Raw genomic sequence first — 19,333 nt, forward strand, 5'->3', positions numbered from 1 at the left:
GTGAAAATGTGACATGTTTGGTTTCGCTCCTTTAGTAAGTGTAAAGAAGGACCACTATTCGAACAGCATTTTGTTTATTAAAAATGAAAGTAGTGTAAATTGTCAGTCCAATGATAAATGTTCATTTTCTCACAACCTGTTACCAAAAGCACAACACTGTATTGACAATCGTCAACTCTGTCGGACAGCACACACAATAATATGCACTGATTAGTGTCTCTTAATGCCGTGTTCAAAACAACTGGGAACTCAGAAATCTCCGACTTCAGTGTGTTCAAGACAACCGGGAACTCTGAAAAAAACAAGCTCTGACTGGGAGAAATCTTTTAAGTCATCCAACTCGGACTTCCAAGTTGGGAACTCTGGCACCTTTCTAGAGCTCTGACTTTCCGAGCCGAAGATCACTGACGTCATGATTTGACCAATTTTTTTCAGAGTTCCCAGATGTCTTGAAAGCACCATAAGTGTATTCAGTTAGTGCCATTACAACAAAAAAATATCAAAATGTTAATAAAATGGAGACAATGTTTAAATAGTGGTTAGCCATTGTGGCCTTGATGGGAACAGCATTCAAAACAAAGGTAAAAGTCAACTTCAGTTACATGCAGCATCCTTTTCAACTCCCTTTATAACAGGATGACATGGCATCTCAGAATCCTTTTTGAATGCTAAAAAATGCATCCTTCCTCCCATCCTTGAAGTAATCACACATATAATGTGATAGGATAGATTAAAGCAAATATCCCAATATATTACTTTTACCTATTAAATAACGCTAGATCAGTGATAAGGATGTAAGTAAATGAACAGGGCAGTTATATATTTTCACTGTGGCTGTGTCAAATGGGCACAATGAGATATTTTGAAATTTGCACCAGGATATGACATCATCAATACACCACTTGAGCACCAATGACCATGTTGATCCTCTTTCATCCCCAAAGGGAAAGGCAGAGGAAGACTAAAGACGAGGCTGGTTGTTTTTCTGCTGGTTGTTTGACATACAGTACCAATTGCTATCTCAACTCTTCTTTTCCATTGAGCGTCATGCAGAGAAGAGAGAAAAAAGTGATCGCTAATTGGCACCAGAGGGGTCAAATGCATTTGTAACCAAGTGGGAATTTACCATATACAACTGGGAAAAATCAATTTGAAAGGCCCTCCAACTGGTAATTACTAGTGGGAAACTCATACATCATCCTGAGCTCCCACTTCTCCCACATGCTGACCTCACCTACTTAGGAAATGACCTGGATAACAGCATTTTTCTGCAATTAAATGCAACAAATCATTATTTATAAAAAGCAATCTATTGATATGTTTTTTTTAACACTCATTTGTTTACCAGCATGATAGCTTTTAGTTTATGGTTTAGGTAGCTTGTTGGCCATTAGCCAAATTATCTTTTCAAAGCATGTGAATGCATCCAACTGGTATTTACAACTTCACAACTGCTAAATTCCCACCTCCCACTTGGATACGAAGCAGCATTATACAGTAGTGTGTTGTCACCGCTGTAGTTAATATGTGTCATCCAGGGCCGTCCTATCACAGAGTTGAGGTTGTGGCATTTGGGCCAGCTGGGTGTCGGTACACCAAACTTTGCTGTATGTCTGATGACTACAGTGGAATTCTGTGGCGCTTCTGCATTCTACATGTGCTCTACTCAGTGACCTCGGTTATTAATCTTTGTGCAACGTCTGGTGGAGGTGGAGATAGAGTGGCTTCTTGGTCAGGAGCTGGAGCTTCTTCCTCTTGAAGTCAGTAGGCTTCTTGTACCTGACATCCGATAGCATAATTAAGTGATTAATTCAAACGGTATATTCAAAGAGCAGACTGAACCCTATAACCCCCCCCCCCCCAGAAAAATAGCTGAAATCTGAGATTCTCAAAATGAGTAGTTATCAAATGTAATTTATTTTCATCTTAAAATAAAATAGTGAGTACATTTAAAGAAAGTTAATCTGGAAAACACAAAATGTGTCACTCACAACTCGATCACAATGGGACCAGGTTTGATCTCATCCATTTCCATGAAGGCAAAACATTTTGTGCTGGTAAACCCCTTCTTGGGTTTATAGTGCTTGAACTCAAAGAAAATAGCTGCCCCTGGAACATGAACAAAATTCAGGATTAACATTAATTCTCTGCCCAATCCCTCTGCAAGGATTTGAACATAAACTGACACTGTATTAGCTTAATATTACATGATACTGGCTAAATAGAGGCCCCCACTACTAATTCAGTAGAAATAGAACGTTTGACTACCTTTTGGTAGTCTCTCGATATGTCTCTGGATCTCAATGTCTACGCTGAAGTGAATGTATGTGTCCTCCTTTCGGGTTGCCACAGGTGTGTCTTGCACTGGGTTCAAATCAATGCCACTCAAATCTGTTGGGAAACAAAAAATGTCAGATTCACTTGGGCTGTTCTGCAGGAATAAATTATATATATTTTAAAAAATGTACTGTCAAGTGTCAACTCAACAGAGATCATTATTTTAACATTTTTCTAGATTATCACTGTTTTAGACCTTACCATTTCAGATGTGAAGGTAAGCAACTCATCTCAGCAATGTAAACAATATAGCCTATATATAGTACCTTTCACACTAACTGTCATGTAGGGATCAATGCATTGCCCTGCATCTTTCAGCCCAATCTTGTCAATCTTTATTGTGAGCAGCGACATCCTGGGCTCTGAGGGTAACCGTGGCAACAATGTCCCTGTTGGAGACATGAAAGCTGTAACTTTCTAAGATACAATAATTGCAGAAAACATTCCCACGTTCCCAGAACTAATGCAGCTGAAAACAAGATAATGGTAATGTCCCAAATGGAACCCTACTCCCTATATTATTATTTTATTATACCTTTATTTCAACAAGGAACACAGACAGAGACCAAGGTCTCTTTTACAGCTGGGCCCTGCGTATACATGTTGACACATACAGTTGATGTACAATGATTAAGGAACTACACAAGACAAACAAAACGATCACAAATATCACAAAAAAACATACAGCAGCAGATTGTTACATTTACACATAGGGGAATTGCCTAACAGATTCAACAACTAAAGCTATCTAGTAGTAGTAGGATAGGGTTTTTGATAATAACAAACTGTCCATTAGTAGGCAATCATATTCATGCTACGACAAAACTATAAAAAGACAGACTCATTCAGACCCATGCCAGCCCCTTACTTCTCAACCAAACCATACCTTGCAAAACTGTGAATGGAGCAGGCAGTGAGGACAGAGCGACGAAGCCATGCAAAGAGACAGGGAACAGAGGAGACAGCAATCACAAAGGCACTCGAAACAGGGCCACAAAGCCAAAATAAATAACCATGGCAAAATTACACAGTCAACAGATTCAGAATAGTGACCAATGATTATGAATGCTCTATATACATCATAGATTACAAATAAAACACTGTATTTGTTGAGTACTTTGCAAGTACTTTGTGAGTACTTACCTGGTACTCTGTTGGGAAAGGACTCTGGGGAGCCTGCTCCTGTAGCAGCATCCTCCTCTTCTTCTACCTCCAAGTTCTCCTCCTCCCCCGGGGCCAGGATTCTCCTGAATGTAAGATTTCATTAATTAGATTACTTGTTTTGAATATTTACAGACTCAGCACGTTGTTAGGAGATTAGATTAGGTCATTCAGGTGGGGAAGCCATTGTTGAATTTTTAGTAATACCGTTTGCTTTACTCCATAATTTGCTCTGATTTGTTCTGATTATTGTGTACTTAAACAAAAACACTTCTGGGTTTTCTCTGTATTTACATTGGGTACGACAATAAGTGGCCTGCATTGTGATGGTTCATCGATCTTCATTTACCTCAAGGGCACTGGCTGCACATCAAAAGGAAAATCTTTGTTATAGGTCAAAATACTCTTGATAACTGTTGAGAGAAAAGCACAATTAACACATATCATTGCCAAAACATTCAACTTATGATGAATAAAATCATTCAGATGTTGACGATATCAAATTCTTCCTAGTATACACACTAATTTCCAGTTTCTTCAGATCTTCCAACTTGAACTCCTCCTGAGATTGTGTGCACTAAAGGAGCAAAAGAAGATGGGGAATACTGAAATCAAGAACTTGCTGAAGACGTGAATACATTTTGGAGCCAATTGTCACAGCCTTGGAACATCTGACAACTCTGACAAAATCTTCCTGTGAGTCACTGACAAGGTTGTGTTACAGAGTTAAATGCATATCATGGAAGGTTAAGAATTAGAAATCATTAAAACAAACAGAATGAGTGTAACATCATGTAATCAATCGTATGTTAGTCATAACACAGACACTGGATTTTCATCAATATGATAACTAGCCGGCGAGCCGGAACATGTCCACATACACACTTAATTAGATGAATACTCAAGACAAAGGAGATGAATGTAGACTACAGGAAAAGGAGGACCAAACACACCCCCATTCTCATCGACAGGGCTGTAGTGGTGCAGGTTGAGAGCTTCAAGCTCCTTGGTGTCCACATCACCAACAAACCAACATGGTCCAAGCACACCAAGATAGTCACGAAGAGGGCACGACAAAACCTATTCCCCCTCAGGAGACTGAAAAGATTTGGCATGGGTCCTCAGATCCTGAAAAGTTTCGACAGCTGCACCATCCTGACTGGTTGCATCACTGCCTTATATGGCAACAGCTCGGCCTCCGACCGCAAGGCACTACAGAGGGTAGTGCGCAAGGCCAAGCTTCCTGCCATCCAGGACCTCTTATACCAGGTGGTGTCAGGAAAGTCCTAAAAATTGTCAAAGACTCCAGCCACCCTAGTCATAGACTGTTCTCTCTGCTACCGCACGGCAAGCGGTACCGGAGCGCCAAGTCTAGGTCCAAGAGGCTTCTAAACAGCTTCTACCCCCAAGACATAAGACTCCTGAACATCTAATCAAATGGCTACCCAGACCATTTGCATTGCACCCACCCCTCTGTTATGCTGCTGCTACTCTCTGTTTATTATCTATGCATAGTCACTTTTATAACTCTACCTACATGTACATATTACCTCAATTACCTCGACTAACCGGTGCCCCCGCACATTGACTCTGTACCGGTACCCCCTGTATATAGCCTTGCTATTGTTATTTCACTGCTGCTCTTTAATTATTTGTTACTTTTATTTCTTTTTTTTTTTGTATTTTGTTCTTACTACTGCATTGTTGGTTAAGGGCTTGTAAGTAAGCATTTCACTGTAAGGTCTACCTACACCTGTTGTATTCGGGGCATGTGATAGATAAAATGTCATTTGATTTGCCATCACAGATTGGTATTGGCTGTATTCATCACCTCGCCTATAGACAGTTCAACACTGATGAATAGGTAGAAAGAGAGCATTCATTTAGTGGTATTAGGTAATCAGAGGTACAAACCTGCAAGGCAGAGCTTCTCATCTCCAGGCATGTTGCAAACTTCCCTAATGTTTTCTAAAAAAAAAAAAAAAAAAATCAGGTTTCACATCATTAGTGTTTCGCTGAATGTCAAACCTTTTTCTGTTAATAAATATGTTGTGATGAAAAACTGTATCTTTCAGCTATAAAAAGAAGGCATATGAAAATCCGCATAGGCTATATGATAATGAGATAGAGGAAAGTGAGGTTGAGGTAGCCTAAGCCTATAAGTAGTCATTAATTCACCCAGTGTTGAATATGAGTATTCATTAATTCACCTGGTGTTGAAATTAGTCTGAGAAAAGTATGTACCTTCTGGTCCTCTGTGAAGTCAGATGGGTTTGTTGACTGTACCTCTTTCTGCAGCTGCCTTGCGAGTCTATATACATATAAATGAATAGAAACATCAGTTAAATGCATATTCTTATTCAAGTTAAACTAATAGTTCCCAAAATATGGAAACAATATGTTAACAAATATGCTGAGTAAAAATGGTTGCAACCTACAGCGCTAGTCATCGTTGAAGGCATCTAAGTGCCTTCAACGGTGTTGTGGCAAAAAAATAATGAAAATGCATTATTCTCATGCCCCCTCCTGGGCCAAGAGAAGAGGTACAGTAGCCTCAAAATTATCATGATTGTCATTCCTGTGTCATACAGTATACTATTTTAAGATAAACTTATTTAATAATGTCTTGACTATACCCTCATTTGTTTTTGTCCATCAGCAGCAGCCTATGACACATCCACAGATCAGAGCTCCACCCATTAGAATAGGAGGGTGTGGCAGATAATTTCCCTATGCCCATATGAGTGACTTGCTCTGTCATATAAATTGCATTTTCAGAATGCATCAACCCAAATTCTAATTGTGATTTATAAACTAATATGATAGCAACATTGTAACAGATGCAAATTGACTTCCCATCTTTGTGATAATGTAACGCAAAGATAAAATAGTTACAGTTACACCACATCAAAGATCATGCAATGGCTTTCTATTGCTGATGGTTTTTAGATTTGCTGGCTTTCCTGATACTTCATGAAAACAATAATGATATATTTTACTACATATTTCGAGATGAGCGGTGTAAACATTATCTTGAATATATAGTAAGATGCAAACATCCTTTCGCATTCTTGTCATTCTTCTAAACACTGTGACAGATGATGCAACTTACATTTGGTACTCATCTATGGCCTCTACTAATTGTCCCCAAGAATCAAAGTCCGTGCCTTTTGTGAAACTCGCGTGCCATTTCTGGATAGTCTTGTTGACATCAGACATGTTCACAGGGTGGAGTTGCACAAGACGTTTCAGGTTAGCATCGCCGATATGGGCTACTATGTCCCTCGCCGGAACATTGTATCCTAGTAGTTGTGCTACTGTACTGAGGCTTTCACATAAACCTGTGATAGGCCTACCAATAGTTGATACCGTAACGATCCCTTCTATGTTCTCACCTAAACCTCTATCCGTAAACGAATGGAAGTCCCGCCTCTCACAATATGCAGTAGAGTCACAGATAAACGTTTGAGACAGATATTTCACCGGATGTTTGAATGTGAAGCATCCGCTTGGCGTTTCCACTTACTAATATGGTAGTGACTGGAAGCCCATTGGACGGCAGTAGGAGAAGATGGAACGAGATGGATTTTGGCCGACATTATGCACATTTCCTCATCGATTAAACGTTTGATTTAAATACAGTTTTCTGTTCCCAAAACGAATATCTGTCATGAACAGAGTGGACCAAGTTTTGTAGACTGCACCCTTTGCAAAAGTTTTTTAAAATCGCGTTGTTTGAAATGAGTGCAAAGGCGAATTGAGTTATTGCACAGGCGCACTTCACAGAGTAGGCGTTCCCTAACTAAAATATGCAGATAAATGCCAGCTCGTGCTTGGTTCTACCCACCTCCTTGCTTGTTCTGCCAACTGTGACTAATTTGTTCCCATTGTAAACGACATGCTGTTGTCTATCTTGGTTTATTTATAAAACATATTTGGTATATTCAGCAAGTGTAGGTAGCTGCATCGCCAGAGTGACCCTTTCAATGGGCGAGTCGAGAGAAGTGAGAGGATAGGGAGCACTGTTGGGAGGATCTGGCGTTGGACGGTTTCTCTGTGATTGGTTACGGTTTTGAATGAGCTGTGTTCCTGAATGAGCTGTGTTCCTGACCGTGTGTCACTTCCGGCCAGCCTGGGAGGACGTTATCACAGATAGAACAATGAGACAGATATTTCACGAATGTATAAATGCGAAGCATCTGCTTGGTGTTTCTACCCAAGACCAAATATAGTGAGAGGAAGCCAAGTGTATTTGGCCCGATATTCTGCAAATGTTTATATCAATGAAACATTTCATCTAAATACAGTAGTCTGTTCCCTAAACTAGAATCTGTTACAAACAGAGTGGATACATTTTTGTAGACTTTACCCTTTACTAGAGGTTTTTAAAAAGTGCATTGTTTCAAAGGAGTACAAATGCGAATTGAGTTATTGCACACTCGCACATCACGGAGTAGGCATTCCATAATGGAATATGCAAATATATGCTACAACGCACCAATAGGATCTCAAATAAAATTGTGTTGGTCACATACACATGGTTAGCATATGTTATTGTGAGTGTAGCAAAATGCTTGTGCTTCTAGTTCTGAAAGTGCAGCAATATCTAACATACAGTTGAAGTCGGAAGTTTACATAGACCTTAGCCAAGTACATTTCAACTCAATTTTTCCCAATTCCTGACATTTATTCCTAATAAAAATACCCTGTCTTAGGTCAGCTAGGATCACCACTTTATTTTAAGAATGTGAAATGTCTGATTAATAGTAGATAGAATGATTTATTTCAGCTTTTATTTCTTTCACCACATTCCCAGTGGGTCAGAAGTTTACATACACTCAATTAGTTGGTAGCATTGCCTTTAAATTGTTGAACTAGGTCAAACGTTTCAGGTAGCCTTCCACAAGCTTCCCACAATAAGTTGGGTGAATTTTGTCCCATTCCTCCTGACAGAGCTGGTGTAATTGAGTCAGGTTTGTTGGCCTCCTTGCTCGCACATGCTTTTTCAGTTCTGCCTACACATTTTCTGTAGGGTTGAGGTCAGAGCTTTGTGATGGCCACTCCAATACCTTGGCTTTGTTGTCCTTAAACCATTTTGCCACAACTTTGGAAGTATGCATGGGGTCATTGTCCATTTGGAAGACTCATTTGCGACCAAGCTTTAACTTCCTGAGTGATGTCTTGAGATGTTGCTTCAATATATCCACATAATTTCCCTACCTCATGATGACATCTATTGTGTGAAGTTTTGTGAAGTTGTGAAGTGCACCAGTCCCTCCTGCAGGAAAGCACCTCCACCACATGATGCTGCCACCCCCGTGCTTCACGGTTGGGATGGTGTTCTTTGACTTGCAAGCCTTCCCCATTTTCCTCCAAACATAACAATGGTCATTATGGCCAAACAGTTCTATTTTTGTTTCATCACACCAGAGGACATTTCTCCAAAAAGTACGATCTTTGTCCTCACGTGCAGTTGCAAACCGTAGTCTGGCTTTTTTATGGTGGTTTTGGAGCAGTGGCTTCTTCCTTGCTGTGAGGCCTTTCAGGTTATGTTGATATAGGACTCGTTTTACTGTGGATATAGATACTTTTGTACATGTTTCCTCCAGCATCTTCACAAGGTCCTTTGCTTTTGTTCAGGGATTGATTTGCTCTCTATAATCTCCCCGGTTTGTGAAAATTTCAGTTACTTGAAAATTACTATCCAGACATCAATTAATATGATGGGTGTGAACACACAATCATGGGACAGCCAAATAAAATTGTCTCAGACCCTTCCTATGTACTCCACCCAAAGTTAAAACTTCTCATCTCAGGCAGACGCAGGTTTGTCATTGTAAACTGAACAGATAGAAGAGCACTCCTTCATCCTGTTAGTAATACTCATAAACAGCAGTATGTAGGAGACCATGTGCAATGTGATAAGAACATGTGCGGTATATACATACTGTACATTCAAGTTCATGCAGTTGTGTGAGGATGATGGTTCTGCTCAGTAGTGCTGTGTATTTGCACTCTGATCATTCATTAGTGAAGTCACAGCCATGGTGTTAGGTGGTATTGCCCTGTGCAGCAGAACCTATTGTAGCCATATTATTTATAGCTTATGTAATGGGTGGTTGTACTAAGCCTATACCTGCCATTTACTATTGTATTTAATTTCCCCCTTTTCAGAACCACACACAATCTTGGTTAACAAAATTGTCAAGCCATACTGCCATGCCGTTAATGCTCTATGTGAATCTGCGTCATTAAACAACCTCAACTGGAATCCTACCGGTCTGTCATCTGTGCCCTTATAAGCACTTGGTAGGGAACACATAATGCTAAGTAAAACCTAACCCTGAATAATATTTTTGCCGGGAGAGATCTTAGTCTTGCAATTTTGCATATGAGTAGGATGTTTGGTGCAGTATTTTTCAAGTGGATAAATGTGCATGAGGACGAGTCGTCTCTCATTGAATGACAACAACATGCGCTTCATTGAAAATCCCTGTTGACCAATCGCCGAAGAGGGGGCGTAGATTTCGCGTGCCCGTGTAACAGTATAGCTTCCGCCCCTACTTGGGCTCGAACCAGGATCCCTCTGCACACATCGACAACAGCCACCCTCGAATCATCGTTACCCATAGCTCCAAAGAGAGGGGTCAACAGCATCAATGTAACAGTTTAGCTTCCGTCCCTCTCCTCGCCCCTACCTGGGCCCGAACCAGGGACCCTCTGCACACAGACAACAGTCACCCTCGCTCCACGGGGAACAACTACTTCAAGGTCTCAGAGAGAGTGAGGTCACCGATTGAAACGCTATTAGCGCACACCACAGCTAACTAGCTAGCCATTTCACATCGGTTACACCCGATCTGTCTAAAGTCCTAAACGAACAAAAACGTCACAAAATGTCATCATAATAAATGCTTGAACGGTTCCATACGGAACTGTTTATGCTGGGATGCATTGGGACTCATTAACGATCAGTTAGTGTGAGGTCTGACACCGAACCCCAGGCCCAGTTTGAATTTTTGGGAAACACATTCTTTAATCCTATCTATTTTCCGTGAAATAATCACTGATCTGCCAAGGTTTGATGGGAACAAGCAATGAGATAGAAACAATGCTCTGACATAAAAATAAAATGTTATTTTTATTGGTACTTCTCTTTTCCCACTAGCACTGACTTTGCTGATAAATACTTTGTTGAGGGAAAATGGACATGATACTATTAACATGTTGTCTCATCTAGTTTTTAAGATTAATGCACTAATTGTAAGTCGCTATGGATAAGAGCGTCTGCTAAATTACTTAAATGTAAAATTTAAACATACCCAGTTCACAGATCAGTGATAACCTCAAGAAAGAAGAAAAGCAATTATGCATTTCAAAAATATTTCTCATGAGGGCCAATAAAAAGAATGCAGGTATTGTACTGTACACTCAAATACCAGGAATTATGGTAATCTTGGTAAAGACAGCAATTATGATGAAATTGTATTTTCTTAACATGAAGTTATAAAGATAAAGTGAGAAATATGCCGCATTATTGTAATCAGGAGCAGGAGTGTCGAGTGTGATATGTCAGAAACTTGATTGGTGTATTTGCTCTAATCAAATTGATGGTTAATGTTGTTACAATTAGCATAAGATCATTTGGGATGTATTGAGATGGACATGTCTTGTGTGGTTTCTTTGCAACAGCTTTAAATATTATAATCAAGATTTTTATTTATTTATTTCAGACATTCTATGTAAATGTCTGTTCAGACCTTTTTTATTATATCTCATTGGTTCAGACATGAACAAGAAATATGGACATAAAGAAAAAGTTTAAGAGTTGGGCATTGTGGGAAATTGAGTCCCTAGAGAAAGCAAGAACATGATGGGTGTCAGGAGTGTGGCAGCAGTATTATCATAAGGAGACGTATACTTGGAAAACGGAGTAGGAATGGAGGGAAAAAGAGAGAGAGGAGGTTTAAGAGAGAGAGGGAAGAAGAGGGTGAGCTTGAGTCGGATAAAAATGGTGGAAAAAAGGGAGATGGTTTGTTAAAGAAGAATGGTAGAAAGTGTAAGCAGAGGGTGTTGAAGACAGGAGGACAAATTGAAGTGAATGAGGGTGAAGTATCAGAGGTGGTAGATGCAGTGGAGTTATCAGAGACCGAGGTATGCACTGACGATCAGGAAAAAGAAGAGTCTGTAACAGTAGGAGTGAAGTTTATGGAAAAAGTGGACTCTTGCTTTTTGGCTGATCCATTTGTGGTTTCACAGTGGATGAAAAAAGAGTTGGGTCATGTGAAATGGGTGAGGGTTATCAGAAGTGGTCTAGTATTAATTATTTGTGTTTCTGTTGGGTAGAGTGAGAATGTGCTCGGAGTTAAACGAATGTGGGCAAGAAAAGTGAATTGTTTCTTTCTCAAGAAAAGGGCACAAATGAAAGGATTGATAACTGGGGTTGCACTAAATATAAAAGTTTACCAGCTGAGGGGAAAGATTCCCGGTGTATGTGATGCTCGTCGTTTGATGCGACGCAGACAGGGTGGTGAGAGTGGGGAAACAGAAGAGTCATTGTTTGTTCTTTTGAGTTCTGAAGTTGAGTTGTCCGACAAAGTGAAGTTAGAATATATTAGTTATCCTGTACGAGCGAATGTGCCGAATACATTATGCTGTTACACGTGTCAAGCTTATGGGCATGTGGCAGCAGTGTGTAGGAGGGAGGGTCCAGGGTGTGAGAAATGTGCAGAAGGGCATGAGACGAAAGAATGTGGAGTATTGGGGAAAGTAGTGGAATGTGTTAATTGTACGGGTGACCATGGAGCTGGGGATCAGAAATGTCCCATGCAGGAGAGGTAGGTTGAGGTTGCCACGGTTAGAGTAGTGCAGAAGTTGTCATATGCTGAGGTAGTGAAGAAAGTAGAGGAAGATGGGTAAGGGGAGGAGTGGTGAAAGTAGTAGAAACATACCAGTACAGAGGGATAGGCCAAAAAGTGATAAGTTTCAGTATAGCAATGGTTATCAATTGTACTACAGGGATGGATCGGAAGCCTCTGCCACGATAATTAAAGTTGTGGTGGCAGCTGCAGAGAGGTATTTGGGTGCGCGAGACTTGACAACAGAAGAGTTACAGGCTGTGTTAAGTGGTGATGTCCCATCCTTTCGGGATGATGGCATGAGGTAGGAATTAATACATTTAATTAGTGGAGTAGGGTGGTGTTAACTTTATTTTATAATATTTTGAAATTAGTGAGTGTAGTGTTAGATGGTAGGGTATTTATTTAGTACATTTAAAAAAAAAATTCAAGCGAAGTATAAGAGAGTTGTACTCCAGTCTAGTAGGTGGCGGTAATGCAACATGCCAACTGTCGTTAAACCTCATAGAAGAAGAAGAAGAGAGGCATTGTGGGACTTTTTTTAACACGGTAATTTCCGCTGGCTATAGAAGGCATTCTCTGTCAACCCAAAGGGAAAACAAAACATATTTTGCTCAGCTAGCTGTAATATGTTGAAAAATGGACTAAATAGAAAGCTCAACTTCATCTACATCTACGTCTGTCTGAATGTCCGAATGTGTGAATATAAAACCAACTTTACCTTTAATTCAGATTGCATCTCAGTTTCGGTTATCTGAAAATGAAATCATATCCAACCTGTCACTATTTTTAATACAAGAAATATATAGATATGTCGAAGTCTTTTTGCAATTTCAGTTTAATCCACCAGAAAATACTAATATTAATGGTATAATCTTTGTAAATGATATGAATAGGACTGGTGGAGTTATCACACACTTAACAAAAAATACAATACATGACCAAAAGTATGGACACCTGCTCGTCAAACATCATGGACATTAATATGGAGTTTGTCCCCACTTTGCTGCTATAATAGCCTCTGGGAGACGGGGATGATGGAGTAGGCAGTCCTTGTAAATAAGAATTTGTTCTTAACTGACATGCCTAGTTAAATAAAGGTTACACTAAGAGCATAACATTTCTGCACCCTAATTTTTTTAATTCTAGTCTCACCAATACCCAAACGGAGATTAAGTGAAAATAAAAATCTCATTGATTTATCAAGACCAGCCCCCATGCTTGTCTCAGAGCAGCGCGAAACGGTGCTAAAATAATTGTAGGCAATTGCTTCAAATCCTATTGCTTCTAACTTCAATATGCTCTTTAAATAAATAAGATCTACACCACTTTTAACAGCACATTGCTCAACACTAGTGAGACTCATTTCGCCTATGGTAGACCTACAGTATTTCGAAAAAATATTTTTTTCAATGATGTGACTCCGCCAATAATTACATTTAGAGGATTGGATGATTCTAAATGAATATCTAAGGCACTTCTGTTAGGATCTGTGAGAATATCTAAGGGGCTTTTTTAAAATGTATTTAATAATAATAATAGATTTTTTTTTAAGTAATGATATTTTAGAGGTTTCGTTTTCATTTAACCTAGTGTGAAGAAAAAGGCAATTGTTGAACATGGGGTGAGACATTCTCACTAATTTGTAAATAAAGGCAGTTTGTTATTTAGAATGATTTTTTTCTGGAGAAACCTAACTTCATTATTTAGCATACATTACTTGCCTATATTCAATCGACAAATCTTAAAAATATAATGGAATATAAATGGAACATTTTCATTTCTCCATGCTTGTCTCAGAGCAGCGCGAAACAGTGCTGAAATAGACGTCCACAGCGGGAAGGCTATATATTATTTTGTTTTCAAAAAAACGACAGATCAATTTGTAATCTGATTAACCTTTCTGGCGCAGGCATTCCGCTAGCGACTCACCTCGACAACATCCAGTGAAATTGCAGAGCGCGGAATTCAAATGACAGAAATAGTAATATTTAACATTCATGAAAATACAAGTGTCAAAAAAAAGCTTAATTTCTTGTTAATCCAGCCCCTGTATCAAATTTCAAAAAGGCTTTACAGCGAAAGCACACCATGCGATTATCTGAGGACAGCGTCCCGCACACAAAAGCATTAAAAAAAAATTTCAACCAGGCAAGTGCGCCACAAAAGTCAGAACTAGCAATAAAATAAATGACTTACCTTTGAAGATCTTCTTCTGTTGGCACTCCAAAAGGTCCCAGCTACATCTCAAATGGTCCTTTTATTCGATAAAGTCCTTCTTTATATCCCCAAAAACTCAGTTTAGCTGGCTCGCTTCATTCAATAATCCACCGGTTTCCCTCAAAATGCATACCAAATGAATCCCAAACTTTACCAATAAACTTCTCCAAACAAGTCAAACAACGTTTATAATCAAACCTCAGGTACCCTAATACATAAATAAACAATAAAATTTAAGATGGAGAATCGCTATTGTCGGAGATAAACAACAAAGAATGCGCTCTCATCCACGCGCATGAAAACACTACAGCCAAAATGGGAGCCACTTAGAAAAACTACAAATTCTAGCAAATTTTTCCAAAAACAAGCCTGAAACTCTTTCTAAAGACTGGTGACATGACATATATGTATGTATGTGTCATGAAAATTAACTGTGTGTAGGTAGATGTGGAAAGGTAGATACAAATGATTTATTTGGGGGGTTCACACCTAGCTCGACTATTAGACAATTCTTTAGTAAAGGTTGAATAGTCTATTGTTCAGCTAATAGCCCATCCTAGAAACATTGTCAGCAGAATTCACAGCCTGCTACACTTGTGAAGAGGGATACTTTTCCCCCTTTCCACTTTTTAAAGATTCCAATTGATGGTGTTTTTAGCCACAATTGGCCCCAACCCCAATTAATACATTTAGGCACAGTCGATAGCATGCTGGACTTCGGGCTAGAATGTTGAGGGTTCAAAACCTGCTGCCTGCTTGTGTCATTGCTCTGAGACCGACATTACATGCCGGTCTCAGAGCAAATAGCCTGGATTGTTACTCCCATCTCGTTCCTCACCCTCCTCCATTCATCATTCTCTGCCTGAGTGGCTCGCTTGTGGGCCTGCTGGCAGGATATGGCAGCACCTTCGGTTGTGCGTCAAGAATTCAGCATAGCAAGTTTGTATGAAGGTCTGGTTATTCACATGCAAATAGTAATATGCTCTAAACTGCTCTGGTGACAAACTTTGCTGCCCTGTTTTCAATCGTCTACATGGCTGGGAGAACGTCCTCAGATTAATGAAGAGGAAGGGAGTTAGATATGCATAGGAAGTGTAGTGTACTGTTTTCTTTCTGTATATATGAATTACAAATCAGCCTTTACTTAAATCATGTTTCTTTTACTTAAATCATGTTTCTAGTCTATTGTATAGTTACAATGTATAGTCATTGATGTCCCAGGAGCAGGAGTGGTAAACACTGTTGAAGTGTATAATTGTAATAGATACAGTGCCTTGCGAAAGTATTCGGCCCCCTTGAACTTTGCGACCTTTTGTCACATTTCAGGCTTCAAACATAAAGATATAAAACTGTATTTTTTTGTGAAGAATCAACAACAAGTGGGACACAATCATGAAGTGGAACGACATTTATTGGATATTTCAAACTTTTTTTAACAAATCAAAAACTGAAAAATTGGGCGTGCAAAATTATTCAGCCCCTTTACTATCAGTGCAGCAAACTCTCTCCAGAAGTTCAGTGAGGATCTCTGAATGATCCAATGTTGACCTAAATGACTAATGATGATAATTACAATCCACCTGTGTGTAATCAAGTCTCCGTATAAATGCAACTGGTTGTCTTTTTCTGAAATAATTATTTTCACTTGCCCACAACTTCCATTAGCTTGCTAAGGTTAGCATGCTAGCTAATTACACTGACAGCTGTCAGTCAATGCCTTATTTGTTGAAATCATCACAACGTTCCCACCCCCAATTCCTTATGTATTAGCAACCTGTGTCAGTCTTCGAGGTGGAACATAACGAGCATTTCCACTCTAGGACAGGAATTACACAAAATAGGTGAGGTAACTTCTTCTGAGGTGGGTCTTTAATGTTTAGAGCAAGCGTTGGGGCACTTAACAAATGTCCCCCGGTCAGAAGATGTTATCGTGAATAGGAGCTTAAGCAGTTAGCGTCTATGAATGGGGTAGCCTAGTCCATGGCTAACGGAGTAGCCTCCTATGTACAAATGACTACCACTAGTCGCAGTTCTCACAAACCGAATGTTGGCTAGCTAACTTTAGTGGTACATAAACCACCTTGTTTAACTAGCTAACATCACAATAAAATCACCTCTTTATGATAGAAACATCTATGGAATCTTACTCTGCTGTCTGCATATGTTTCTTGTTAACACTTTTTCTTGGCAAAGCTAATATAACAGGAGCTACTATAAATCAAATTCTCTGGCCTAAGCTCCACTCTTGTCTCAGGTTACAATTGGACGTGGCTTGAATGTCACTCACCAGCTCATGTCCCCAAGCTGCCTCCTAATGATATCCAGACTGCACTGTATGTTAAAGCAACGATACGACGGCCGATGGACAGTGACCGACAAGAAGGTACAGCTTCTCCATTTTTAAATTAAACCGTTTTTTTTATGTGACGCTGGTAATAAGCTGTCAGCATTGGACATTCATTTTTTTCTATAGCTTTAATGGTGTGTGGGTGAACGGAGAACGAATTCCTGTGGATTAAGCTCTATTGCTTAGGCTTAGGGACTCTATAAAGCTGAACGTGACCCTTGTTGGCACCGAAGTGGAGCATGAGTACATACTGATTCGGCAGCGCCTCGAAGACATCAAACCCTACCTAGCGAAGGGACCTAGTGAAGTGGCCTGCACCGCCTCCAGAACCAAGAAGAGTAAGAGGAAATTGAATTCTGATGAAATGGAGCCTTCGACCTCATTTAAATCGAAGCCCTATGCTCTGCCACAGACAAGTCACAGGGCCAGCCCTGTCCTACAGACAAGCCCCGGGAGGGACCAGGGTACGGGAGGAGGCCGGGCCCAGCATGCGGAAGCATCAGAGGCTGGACTCGCCTTCAGAGGGACCCAGCAAGTCCTATCAGGAATCTGTCCAACTTGCAAACGTACGTCTGTTTCTGTTGGTGCTTTACCCATGTCTAACCCCTTGGACAGGTTTTATGTAGTAAAAGTGAATATCTCTCAATTGTCAAAAATCTGTCTTCCCCTTTGTCTGCACCGATTACGAAAATACTTGACAATTAAAACAATATGGTGAAAGCTTATCATTAGGCTGGCTTTCACCAGGTACATTTTAGATCATACATGGGAATAGATTTCTTAAATTAAAATCACTTGGAGCTGATTTCCTGGTGGTTTTACAGTCTTATGTCCCACAAGGATTTACTTTTTTGCTTAAACTTGGGGGCCCAAATAAAACCTGCGGGACACAAGTTGGGGAACCCTGCTCTGTGGTACTGTGTGCCTCTCATAGTCTGTTCTTGATTATGTGATTGTGAAGAGACCTTTGGTGGCATGTCTTGTGGGGTCTGCATAGGTGTTCGAGCTCTGTGCTATTAGTTTAAACAGACATCTCAGTGCATTCAGCATGTCAACAAGTAGTGATGAAGTCAATCTTTCCTCCACTTTGAGCCATGCGAGATTTACATGCATATTATTGTTAGCTCTCAGTGTACATTTAAGGGCCAGTCGTTCTGCCCTGTTCTGTGCCAATTGTAATTTTTTGAAGTCCCCTCTTTGTGGCACCTGACCACACGACTGAACAGTAGTCCAGATGCGACAACTAGGGCCTGTAGGACCTGCCTTGTTGATAGTGTTGTTTAAAAGGCAGAGTAGCACCTGTTGTATCAAAATGTTTTGACCATGAGTTTACAATCCATTGTTATCCAAGCACTTCAGTCACTTTCCAACATTTTTTATTACAATATTTAGTTGAGGTTTAGGTTTTAGTGAATGATTTGTCCCAAATACAATGCTTTTAGTATTTGAAATATTTAAGACTAACTTATTCCTTGCCACTCATTCGGAAACTAACTGCAGCTCTTTTAAGTGTTGCAGTAATTTCACTTGCTGTAATAGTGGACATGTAAAGTGTTAAGTCATCCACATACATACAGTAGACACACTGGCTTTACTCAAAGCCAATGGCATGTCATTAGTAAAGATTGAAAAAAGTAAGGAGCTAAACAGCTGCCCTGGGGAATTCCTCATTCTACCTGGATTATGTTGGAGAGGCTTCCATTAAAGTGTGTTCTGTTAGACAGGTAACCCTTTATCCACAATATAGCAAGGGGTGTAAAGCCACAATACACGTTTTTCCAGCAGCAGAATATGATCGATAATGTCAAAAGCCGCACTGAAGTCTAGCAAAATAGCTCCCACAATATTTTTCTTCCACTTCTCTCAGCCAATCATCAGTCATTTGTGTAAATGCTGTGCTTGTTGAATGTCAATTTGTTTACTATAAAATAGCATTGTATCTGGTCAAGCACAATTTTTTATCCAAAAGTTTACTAAGGGATTGGTAACAGGCTGATTTTGTAAAGGGGGCTTTAATGTTCTTGGGTAGCTGAATTACCTTTGCTTCCCCCCAGTCCTGAGTGCACACACTTTCCAGTAGGATTAGATTTAAGATGTGGCAAATAGGAGTGGCAATATCGCCCGCCATTATCCTCACTAATTTTCCATCGGAGTTGTCAGACCCCGGTGGCTTGTCATTGTTGATAGAAAAATGTTTCACCTCTTCCACACTTACTTTACGGAATTCAAAATTACAATGCTTGTCTTTTGATAATTTGATCGGTTATACTTGGATGTGTAGTGTCAATGTTTGTTGCTGGCATGTCATGCCTAAGTTTACAAATCTTGCCTATTAAAAAAATCATTAATTGGCATTATCATTTGGTTTTGTAATGAATGAGCCATCTGATTCAATGAATGATGGAGCTGA

General features: G+C 39.8%; 1 protein-coding gene across 5 annotated transcripts; it reads right to left on the bottom strand.

Annotated features, from left to right (window-relative positions):
- Positions 1–57: 57 nt before the first annotated feature.
- Positions 58–7,504, bottom strand: aida (axin interactor, dorsalization associated). Of its 5 annotated transcripts, none has more exons than XM_036975599.2 (11): positions 6,611–7,486; positions 5,743–5,809; positions 5,413–5,466; positions 4,021–4,075; positions 3,848–3,911; positions 3,481–3,584; positions 3,206–3,232; positions 2,604–2,726; positions 2,269–2,391; positions 1,992–2,109; positions 58–1,779 (listed from the first exon to the last, which is right to left on the bottom strand). In XM_036975599.2, the coding sequence occupies exons 1-11, from the start codon at positions 6,715–6,717 to the stop codon at positions 1,683–1,685; spliced, it is 939 nt and encodes a 312-aa protein (XP_036831494.1). In that variant the 5' UTR covers positions 6,718–7,486; the 3' UTR covers positions 58–1,682. The 5 variants fall into 5 exon arrangements, with proteins under 5 accessions (XP_036831494.1, XP_090088514.1, XP_090088515.1 ...); XM_090232388.1 differs by lacking the exon at positions 6,611–7,486 and adding an exon at positions 6,135–6,153; XM_090232389.1 differs by lacking the exon at positions 3,206–3,232 and having other exon boundaries at positions 7,346–7,504.
- Positions 7,505–19,333: the final 11,829 nt, after the last annotated feature.

This window comes from Oncorhynchus mykiss, chromosome 4 (assembly GCF_057628025.1).
Source record: "Oncorhynchus mykiss isolate SJ-2025 chromosome 4, ASM5762802v1, whole genome shotgun sequence".
Taxonomy (NCBI): Eukaryota; Metazoa; Chordata; class Actinopteri; order Salmoniformes; family Salmonidae; genus Oncorhynchus; species Oncorhynchus mykiss.